Source organism: Bombus pascuorum, chromosome 5, assembly GCF_905332965.1.
Source record: "Bombus pascuorum chromosome 5, iyBomPasc1.1, whole genome shotgun sequence".
NCBI classification, from domain to species: Eukaryota; Metazoa; Arthropoda; class Insecta; order Hymenoptera; family Apidae; genus Bombus; species Bombus pascuorum.
Genome location: NC_083492.1, coordinates 5,453,103 through 5,464,560, shown reverse-complemented (window position 1 = coordinate 5,464,560; position 11,458 = coordinate 5,453,103). Strand labels below are relative to the sequence as shown.

Below are 11,458 nucleotides of genomic sequence, written 5' to 3'. Positions count from 1 at the left end.
TTTCGAAAACAAATGTATTGTATTACAAGATTTCAGTTTTAAAATAAATTTCAAATATTTCTGTAAAATTTACTGTCTCTTTTATTAAAAATATTCTTCACAGTTTATTTTTGTCCTCAAATTATTTTTAATTGAAATAAGATTACCGAATAAGACAATTCTAAATCTATTTCTATCACTAGTTCTTAATATCTTTTTCGCGACATTATTGCATGTAAAATAGAATACTTGTATTATTTTGTTAGATGCTGTAAAGAAAACTATAATTTATTGGTATATAATTCACAATATAACAGTGCATATTTTGGTTATGGATTTACTGTATTTAAATATATTTACAAAAGTTCATTTCATTACGCTTTATAACAAAAAAAATTAAATATTAATAATACTATCTCTTTTGTCATGTACATAAAAATTTTCATTACGCAACCGAAATTTGCGTACTTTTTGTACGTAATGTTTCTTTATTATGTTTTGATTAGTGGGATCAAAATTGGTACAAGAACTTCATAGTATTTCTTTTTTAATTTTGTACATTCACCTAATATATAAAGGGCCATTTTGAAATTGTCTGTAGTTATTCTGACTTGTGACTTGTATCATATTTTATTATTCATTATATTTATATTACACAAAGATATATACTTAGCTGTATTATTGTATCGACTTCAAATACATTTCGCGAATTTTGTTCTACTATTCGGGCATCAGTAAATAGATTAAAACCGATACTTTTCTTTTTCTATTGATTATTAATATTAAACCAGGTCACAGAAATTGTATAAAACTATAGGTAGCTCTTAAAAGCAATATAAAAGCAAGAAAAAAAAGAGGAGTAAACAGAAAAGAGAAGGGAAGATCCGAAACTAAATTAGACCTAAAAAATACGAAGGCAAGGAATAAAAATACCTATTGATTTTTTAACATTACATAATTGTTTTTTTGCTACTTTCAATTCGCGAACATTACTACCGTTACCTCTCTCACCACGCATCACGATGTGATAATTTTATTTTACAGATCTATATTTTATACAAATTACTTAGGCAATGTGATATTCAAATTTTGTTTGCGCATCAGTGCTTTAAATTATTTTCTCCGCAATTTACAAGCCAAATGAATTTAGCATTTATACAAGACAGATAATAAAACATTTTTCTTCCATTTCACTTTCAAAATTTCTTACATATTGATAAACTATGCGTACAAAGAGAATTCTAAAATCTCTAAAACTTCTGACAATATCCTGCTTTATACTTTTCTTTCACAAATAGTCTAATATATGTATACAATACTACAGTGGCTTATCATAAAGCTGAACTGTACAGGAATATGTAGATAGTGCTCTATGTACGCAGAGTTAGATTTAAAGGAAGAATATACTGGAATTATTCATCACACCTTCCTATCCAGAATTTTTTTTGTATCACAAGTATTAATATTACAGTTATTCATCTAAGATAGAATTTTGTTTCCCTTTCATACACAATTGTATAATATAAGCGTTTTGTTTACAATTTAATTTTTGTTATTAAACTCAGTAGCAATAATATTTTTTGGCTGTTTGTTTCTTTGTTTTTATCTTACAAAGACTGCCCTTCAAGTGATGAGCTATGTCTTGAGGAGTTTAAGAAAAACCCAAATACGTTGACTTTTATGTAAACTATTCATCATCTTACATTAAAACAGATAGACTATGGTCCTAAATAAAATGCTTTTTTACGCTCTTTGAATCCTTTTTACAAGACATTTGTTACTATATGATATATAATATGTACAAAGAATCTTTTTCCTTAGACAACTTAGTTTCTGTATCTATATAACTAACGTTTAAAAATGATTACTCTTGCTTTGCCATACTCTGTGTTGTGGGAGGAGGAGTGGCAACTATCTTTTTTAACATGTTTGCAGATTTATGTATATACAAATACATGTACATATGTATGCATGTATATACATATTTCTTTTTATCTACTCAAATTAGTATTATGTACATTTTATTCTATATATTTTTATACAATTTTCCTGCTTTTTACTACTTCTCCCTGATACATTAAGAGAATCAATATTATCCATGTTCTTATACTTGTTATTATAAAAACTTGATTCTTTTATATTCTTACAAAATTTGATGGAAACGACAATGACAATAATGACGGCGCAGATGATTACAATAATAGTAATATGAAAAAATAATATAAATCAGTAATAATTACGATAAATTTTATAATAAGTAGCGATTAATTTAATCACTGAATTGTATATATACTATTGAACCTTAAACACTGATTTCACACATTCATAAATTATAGTATACAATGAAGTTATAATTGTCACATGCCGGAAAAAGAGAAGATAATGTTTCTGGAACAAATGTCCATCTTTTTCTTAGAAATTTATTGTTATATTAACAACGATAATTACAATTATTACAAGTGTTCTCTTTTCAAGTAAACATGTGAGCTCGTTCTCTTTAAATAAAAATGATTTCAACACATAGTTATAAAATAGACAAGGTTAAGAAATAAAGGGAAATATTATATGAGCGAAAATCTATTTATTTACACCTACAGTAGATTTATATGTCACAATTAATCTTCAAAAAATTATAATAGAAATAAGTATTGTTACACTAAATGTAGTTTCCCGCAATAAAGAACATAACTACACATGCTTACTAAAATAGTATGATTTTTAAAAACGAAGAATATCGCAATATTATTAAAGTTGTATAATAATATAATAATAATTTTTTTCACATAAAAACTTTGTTATTTACAGATGATTTCTTACATTCACAGGAGAACACTTGTCTATATGTTTCTTATCCACACTTCATTCGAAACACGTGTTCAAATTCCATTAAATTACTTGATTAATAATTCATTCAATTTTATATACACACATACAACTTAGAAAAACCTTAATGCTTTCTCATTCTTTTGCCGAATTCTGATTTTTGTTCAAATTTTAATACAATATGCCCCATATTTTATTCCTGCGTACATGATGTTTTAGGGAAAATTTGTAACGTTTTCAAATTTCATAAATATTAGTAAGAAAGCAAATACTTTTTTGATTAACATTGTTCCTCAGCAACGATTCGTCTATACTACAAATTTTAAATTAAAAAATCTTTCTTTTACATTAGGTCGAAAAGGCCACTGTTCAAGGCCACAGGCCAAGAAAATTAATTAAATTTAATTAACGAGAAGAACTTCCATTTCTTCATATCCGTTAATTTCCATTTTCATTTGAAATTCTTAAGACAGTAACAGCATTCTCGTTTGAACATCTTGTACATTGGAAGATATTTCTGTCGAGCATATTGATATTTCGTGTATGCAAATTACCATATGTCTGTCCTTTATACATTTGACATTTATACTTTCACACTCCAAACACACTTATGCATCGAATGATGCAAAGCGTAATTTCAAAACTTTTCAAAATCGTTAAATGCTGAAAAATATAAATTAATTATTAGACTTGATTAAAATTTCAACTTTTTTCAACAAAAATATTGATTATATATAATACAGAGTGAACAAGGGGTTAAAGAGTTAAATATTTCTCATAGTATATATGAATATACAAAGATGTTTTGTTTTACGCTTTGTTAATTTTAACATATTTCTTTTATAAACAAATTTAGATATAATTTTCTATAATTATTAATCATCATTCGGTGCTTCAAATTAAAGCCATACGTTTTGAAATAATGCAGATAATTTATTTCATAGTAACGCATATTGGCGAACTCACCGAAGTTTCACGTAACCCGATGAAGGTTGCACTTCGGTATATACTGATTAGTATCCAAGTGCCAGCCTTTCGTTAATGCACAGGGGTAATGCGTAACGGCTTTACAACCGCGTTTAACGCAACCAATATTTGCTCCTGTTAAACCACACGAGTCACATATCGACTTTGCTGCATCCCATACAGCTTCTTGTAATCCTGTTACTCTTCCACCTGTAATGTAAATTAATTTTTTCTTAAGAATCTTACAACAATTTTTTTTACTGCAATTAGTTCTAAGAAAGTCGTTTTTATTGTACCTGCCATGTACACTCCAGCTGCCCAAACGGCACACTGTTCATGAAGCCACACCTCCCAACGTTGTTCTTCCCCGGGGAGTACGGTCATTCCCGTAAACATGGCATTAGTATTACTTTCAATGGAATTTCTTTTCTTTTTACCCATTTTTGCAGTAAACTGATCGGCTAACCCAGCGTACCTCAAACTCCTTTTATTCTTACCACCTTTCTTCTGTTCTGTAGTAATCTCTTGTTCATCAGCCGAAAGAATTCCATCTTCTAAACGTTCTTTACCAATTAAATATGGGCCAAATAAATCACTCAAAACACCAGCTGGAACCTATAATTTGATAAACAATGTTATTTCTAAATACTACTCATAATTTAAAATAAAGTAAAAAAAATATTTAATATACATGCTAAAAAAAGAATATTATACGCACAGTGTATGTTCCAGGTGCTATATGTGGACCAGCCAAATTAGGATGTGGTCGAGCAGGATCCCCAGGTATTACAGAATGAGGACCCTGTTTACAAAATACGCACACCCATGTGGAATCTGTTGTATGTGCGTCATAACGTGATGACAACGTTGAACTAAAGAGACCCGCTCTACTGACTTTACCTATATAAAATACATATTTTTTTTTTTTTTTTTTTGTTTCATATTTACAAATTTTCGTTTATATATATGATATAAATATATATAAATATTAAAACTACACACCCCTATAATCTAAATCGTTTTGATGACTGAGTCTCTTACTTCTCCCCGCATTCCCATTTCCAATACTCTTTCGTTTTTCTTTACTTTTTTCTTCTTCTTCTTCCCGTGGCGCATTAACTACTTGAATGCTTAATGGACTGTCCCTTGGACCTTCAACATGAACTACTGGCCCACGAGACCTAATAGAACTTGCATTTGACCCAGAATCATATGCCATTTCTCTTATTCCGTCCACTTTTGCATTTTTCTTAGTCTTTTTCGAGGCGTCTTGCTTTTTTGAACTTTTAGACATCTTTCTCTTTTTGATTTCCTTCTGAGGTATATCATTACCCACAGTTCCAAAAATATTTTCAGATGATCTAGATATTTTTCGTTTACCACCTTGTACTTTAGTTTTTTTCCCTTTCTTTCCAGACATTTTTGTATCAACTGTAGATGAAACATCAGTAGGATTTATACTTTGCGCCTCTTTTGTGTGTAACACATTATTTTCTAAATTTTCGGCTTTCGTTGTGCTCCCGGATTGAAGTTCAGGTTCTGTAAGTTCTGATTTTGATTCTTCCTTTTTAACATCTGTCTCTGTCTCAACAATACCGGCAAACATCTTTTCAAGTTCTGATTCAACCTCATTAAACGGATTTGTATTATTTACAGGTTTTGGACTTGTTACTTTTGAAAATTCAGTCGCGTCATCGCTAGATTTTCTTCTAACCCTCTGATTCGATGGAGTTGAACTAGGAGGTGTACTTTCACTACTCCTCCGCCTTCTAATAGGTTGATTCTCCTCACTTGTTTCGTCCACACTTTCCTCAATTTTTTCAGGTATTCTCTGTTCTGCTGTGTCAATATTGTCTTCTAATTTGACAACTGGAGTTGCATTTGTTTCTTCTGTTATTGGTTCACTTGTTCTAGGTTCTGTTGGTTCTGTAGGTTCTAATTCCATATCCTCAACTTCCGTTTTAGAGTCTTTACTAAGCCGTACAGGCTTTTCTAGTTTTCTTTTTCTGCGTTGCTTAGTATTATCATTAGAATCGTCATTACTGAATGCTGGAGATACTACTTCATCTTCCCTATTTGGAGATTTCGATTTCTGTCTATCAGGGGACATGCTTTTAACACTCGATGTATCTCTTTCCTCTACTGGCATTACAATAACAGATCCAATATTTTCAGCACTGCCAAGTTTTTTATTACCACCTTCTAACTTTTCTAACAGAGAATCCACACCCTTCTTACCTCTTTTTGGTATATTTTTAGGTGATCTTACATTCGTCTCTTCGATCTTTCGATCTCGTTCTGAAGACGATTCCCTTTTTGGACTATCTGTTACATCTTTGTCCACTCTAGAGGTAAGGTTTACAATAACAGGCAAAACATTTCTTGGTACTTGTGCAATGACACTTAATGTATCTTTATTTTTTGTAACCTCAGGCTCTTTCTTCTCTGGAACTACCCTTTCAATAGTAACACTAGGTGGTAAATTTATAACTTTTTGCGTAAAATTATCTACATTCATCTCCTTAATCTTATCATGAAGATTTGCCACTCCTTTTAAATTGCTTTCAAAGTTTTTTACTGTTATTTTAGGTGTTGTAACTTCTTTAGTTGAGAGTGAAACTGGTTCACTAACAGAATTAGGTGTTGGAACCGATGAACTAATTCCACTATCAGATGAAGTTTCTCCATTCAAAGGTATTGGAGGAGAAATAATATTTCCATTTCTGCTGCCCTTATCTACATTCCTTGCAGTCAAACTTATTGGGATATCTTGAGGTATGCGAGAATAATTTTCAGGAATAATTTCAGAAGTAGATGATAAATCTAGTGTACTTTGTGAACCTGGTGAGTTTCTATACTGACTTTGGTTCTGTCTATTATCTACCAGCATTTGTAAACTAAACAAAGGATTTCCTGGTGTATTGGCTGGAGTAACTGTTTTTGATGGAACAGTTGGTGTATGCCATGTTGGAGGTGCTTGAGTATGTGCAAGTTGTGGTGTAAGTTGTGATGTTATATGAGATGCTCTTGCCATAGATGGATGTGTGTAAAATCCTGCTGGACTCAATGCTGCACCTGACAAGGCTGTTGGATGAATATTCAACCCTGAAACTAAGACAAATATTTTTAATATAAAGAACAATGCTTATCATTTTATATTAAAAATGATAAAATATTCTTTTTTTAAATTTTTTAAAAAATTGAAGAGAGGTATTACCTTGACTTTGTGCCATTGTAAGATGATTCCAAACTGTCTGAGGTGGAGGTGTGCCAACCGGAGGTCGGCTATGACCTGGATATTGTCCTGACATTTCGAAATCCTCCCAATTATTTAATGTTGGTTTACAGGTATTTACAAAATACGAGTTCCTTGACTTATTTATCTGTTCGTCTGAACAAGATTCACTTTTAATTCTTGTATCTTTGACATTCAGAGGTGAATTTAGAAAAGAAAGATTTGTATTCTTTCTCTCACGCAAAAGCACTGAAGTTTTATTAGTCAAATATTTATTAAGAACAAAACTTTCTTGTTCTAAGTATTTATTTGGTGCACAATTTAACTTTGTTTCTAAATCTTTACATAATTTAGGTTTTGAAGCTTTAAGTAACGTTTTATCAATTTTTAATTTAGGAGATAAGTCATCTAGATCTGAAAATTTTAATAAACCATAGTCTATTTCCTTGTACTTTGTGTTGTAGCAATTTTCTATATTACAGGAATGATTTGTTCGATCTGAAATGGCACAGTCCTTTAAAGATACTTTTATATTTGTAAAATTGCACAGCTTCTTTTTATCTTCACTTTGTTTGTTACAACAGTCCTTATTATCTTCCAAGTTTTTTACTAAATTAAGTGGCTTGTCTTCTTCAGAAGCACAAAGATTATAAATATTTTTATATTGTTCCAAAATTTTAGACAATGTCTTGTACTGTGTAATATTTTGTATGTTTGATTGTTCTGACAAGCAAGGAACACAATCAATAATTTTATGATGATCAATTTTCTCCTTTGTTTCAGATAAATTTTCGCTTTTATCTTTGCAAAATAAGTAGGAGCCTATGGTTTGGTTAATATCCAATAAATTAGATGGTTTTATTTTACTATCGTCACTCTGACAGGTACTATAACTTTCCTTGCGATTTTTAAGCACAGGCTCTAAAAATTCTGATAAGCATTTATCAACTGTTCCCTTCTGTATATCAGAATCTGCAATCTTTTTATTGTTTGTTGATTGTATGAAGTTTATAAATTGATTAACATAAGTTAAATCTAAATCCGACACACTTATATTTTCTTCCTTGTGACGTAAATTATAAACGTCAGGCACACCACCATGTGCTACAAATTCTTGTATGTAATCCCACTGCATGAAATTATTTGATAGCGCCCATTTTGGCGCAACTCCAAATATAAATGGCCCTGTAACAAACATGTTTATTGAAAACTATGATTATAATTATAGATTGTTTTAAATGAACTTGAAAAATTAAAATAATTTTTTGTCTTTGAAATAAGTTATGTGAAGAAAGTGTCAAAAATTACGTTTACTATTGATAGGAACAATTCATGTGTTTTGACAATTCACATCATAATGCTGCTCTAAAATATTTACTCTTTGCTCATTAATATTATGTACACAGTAATAACATTGATAATTATTTAATGAATTATATAAATTGGAAGTTAATTGTTCTTCCTTGTAATGTGCAATTACAAATATTTTCTATTTCTGAAAGTATTATAAGAAAATATTTAAATAAACTAGTTTATTTTTAACTAGCTTAGATTAAATTAGTTTATTTTATACTAATAAATAACTGAATGTTTACATCTTGTTAAGCTGTAATTGATGTAAAATTAAAATATTCCAGTGGTATTAATATTGAAACAAATATATATATAAGTATTATTGGCAATGAATATTCCTTTATAACCCACATATTTCACAAAACACAATCTTTTTTGCAACAAGGTTTTCAGTTTCAATGTTTACATTTTTAAATGGTGTTTATCTTACACTTTTACAATATCCAGTATTATGAGTGAATGTCATATTATCAATAATTTTAAGGTATTTGTATTAAAATAAAATACATTACACTAATAATATAATCCCAACATGAAAAGTTCACAAGAGCAATTTAAAGGACAAACATATCTACTTGTTCAACAAATAGGACACATAATTAGAAGTAACCCTCCACAATATTTGAACAATAAAAGACGTAAAATCCATAAAACACAAAAAATTCGATATCTGTGAACGAAGATTAAGGATGATGATAAAAAATCACAGTATTTGTCAGGGTGTCAACGTTGATATATGAAAAGATTCAAGAAGCACCAAGCTCAGTTTATTTTGGAAATTTCTCATGATGGATTGAGCGTTATATCTTTGAAAGGAACTGTCACAATAATATCAATGTGAAATTCTAACAGTATTGCACAGAATCACGATACAAGGAATAACACTGTAAGTGTTTCGTAGCCGATGTTACGATTTAGCCACGAGGGGAGCTATGGACATGCGAGTGTAACACTGTGTATCTCGATTTGCTGATCCAACGGCGTGGTAGCAGGATTACAGTTCATGTACTTTTTCGTGAATTCCGATGGCATGCAGTGTGCGTAGACGTACCGCACCAGAGCACGCATATATACGAATGAAGCACGTTAACCAAGCCGCGCATATACACCCATGGAAAATACACAGGGGCGCACGTATGCATGCATGTATGAATGACGTGCGTCGCGTGTGCACACGCCTATGCACGCACAACGTGCAAAGCGTGGAAAGAAGACATCTAACCCCGTGGATACCGCACACGCACACAGAGACACTAACGAAACACCGAAGCAGGGATGTGTGTTTCCCCGCACCTGGACAGTATCGTCGATAACGCGCGAGTCGCGTGTTGCCGACACGCGGAACAACGTGTACTTATATATTCAAAATTTCCAAATTATTCGTACAATCTCTACCTGACGCCCAAATATCTCACACTCTCGGGGACACTCGGATAATCGAACGTTTAGTTCACTTCGGACAACAGAATCTAAGATCGACAGATTGCATGGTGCGCGAGGACAGACGCGTTGCATTGTACCGGCACGCATGCACGCACGTACCATGCACAATTCAGGCAGCGCACACAACACCAACACCCCGACAAGACGTACGACACGGACATGGGTGCCTCTTTCTTTCGCGTAAATCGATGGGCACACTCGATTTCACTGGCTTTCCCCGGTGGGCCCTTTTTTATCGCTAAACATGCTACTGACGGTAGCTATAGTGGAGCCATGATCCAAGGATTACCGCGGGATACGCACCTTCCGCACAGGGCCCTTGCCAGGGGCTGGCGAATTTACAATTTTCCGTCAAAAAATTGTCGGGGCATCAACCAAAGCAGAATTTCAACAATGGTGGCCGCTAGCGAGCGAGCCGCATGCAATGCTGACACCTTGCGGTGGCGGCGCAAATTACGTTTCTATCCCATTCCCTCTTTTGTTAACCCTTCTCGCTCGCCCGTTCACAGTCATACACGTTCTTCCTCGTATATGTACAATCTTTTTCACAATATTATTTTTTTTCGTACAACTATCGAAATATTTGGTAATGGATATCAATTCAAAAATTTATTCCTACTTGTTCATAGTCTTTTAGAAGTAGTCTACTGCAAATTGCTTAGCGAAGTTGATTATATAAAATATACATAGGTATTTTGAACTCATTTGTTAAAAGAAATGTTACCAAAAATATTGCACTGCTAGTGTTATCATCTAAGTTAAAATCTATTATTTATCAAAATTATGCATGAAAAGAAGATTACATGCGTTTTAAAACACTTTTCACAATAGTGTGTGAAATGCATATAATTATAGTTGTTTAAATACTAATTTCACGTTTAAATTCGCTTTCTATCTCGTTTTCTGTTGATACTGTTGATATTATAATTATTGTTAACATCGTAAAAAGTGATTGAAAATTTGAAGCCATCCTTAACACCGCCCACATTCGCAATCTATATCTATGAAATTTTCTTTCATTAGAATTCTGCCCATGTATTTGGTACGCCATGTAGAAGCGCGTGTATAAATTTTAGTTGAAAAACGTAATCATTGATCATAACTTAAAAGAGACAAAACATATTTCGCTCAAGTTATTGTTAAAGACTAGAATTGTTATTGACGTAGACTTATGTTGTATGTATTATTTTTCTTTATAAAAATTTAGTATATACTGTACATATACATATATTTAGAAATTATTCTTCCATTGTTTCCGACAGTTTTTCGTATATGAATTACTTTTACTTTCCTAATATTTATTACGGTCAAAATTTTTTGTAAAAATATTTCTAAAGATGTTTAATACATTTATTATTATTGATATGAATATGAATATATTGTAGAGTCTAACAAATATTATAGCCACAATCAAGTCATTAATATTACTTACCATGCCGTGGCATTTCTTTTACTACTTTGTTTGTATATTTATTAAAATGCTTCGTATCCGATATCTAGTTCTGTAGAAAATTCACTATAATCAAGTCTCAATGATGGATGAATCTATATTACATCGCTTTCGTCAATGAATAACATCCAACGAATGTTTGGAAAACGCGGCAATGTACTTATATGCAAACATTTATTCCCTATATGTGTATAGTATCGCTTCTGCGT

At 31.6% G+C, this 11,458-nt stretch overlaps 1 protein-coding gene across 4 annotated transcripts; it reads right to left on the bottom strand.

The window, feature by feature from the left end:
• Window positions 1-509: 509 nt before the first annotated feature.
• LOC132907041 (uncharacterized protein CG5098) lies at window positions 510-10,211 on the bottom strand. Of its 4 annotated transcripts, none has more exons than XM_060959775.1 (7): window positions 10,103-10,211; window positions 6,986-8,188; window positions 4,771-6,879; window positions 4,487-4,668; window positions 4,065-4,383; window positions 3,769-3,978; window positions 510-3,465 (listed from the first exon to the last, which is right to left on the bottom strand). In XM_060959775.1, the coding sequence occupies exons 2-6, from the start codon at window positions 8,136-8,138 to the stop codon at window positions 3,776-3,778; spliced, it is 3,966 nt and encodes a 1,321-aa protein (XP_060815758.1). In that variant the 5' UTR covers window positions 8,139-8,188; window positions 10,103-10,211; the 3' UTR covers window positions 510-3,465; window positions 3,769-3,775. The 4 variants fall into 4 exon arrangements, with proteins under 4 accessions (XP_060815758.1, XP_060815759.1, XP_060815756.1 ...); XM_060959776.1 differs by lacking the exon at window positions 10,103-10,211 and adding an exon at window positions 9,752-9,892; XM_060959773.1 differs by lacking the exon at window positions 10,103-10,211 and adding an exon at window positions 9,366-9,604.
• Window positions 10,212-11,458: the final 1,247 nt, after the last annotated feature.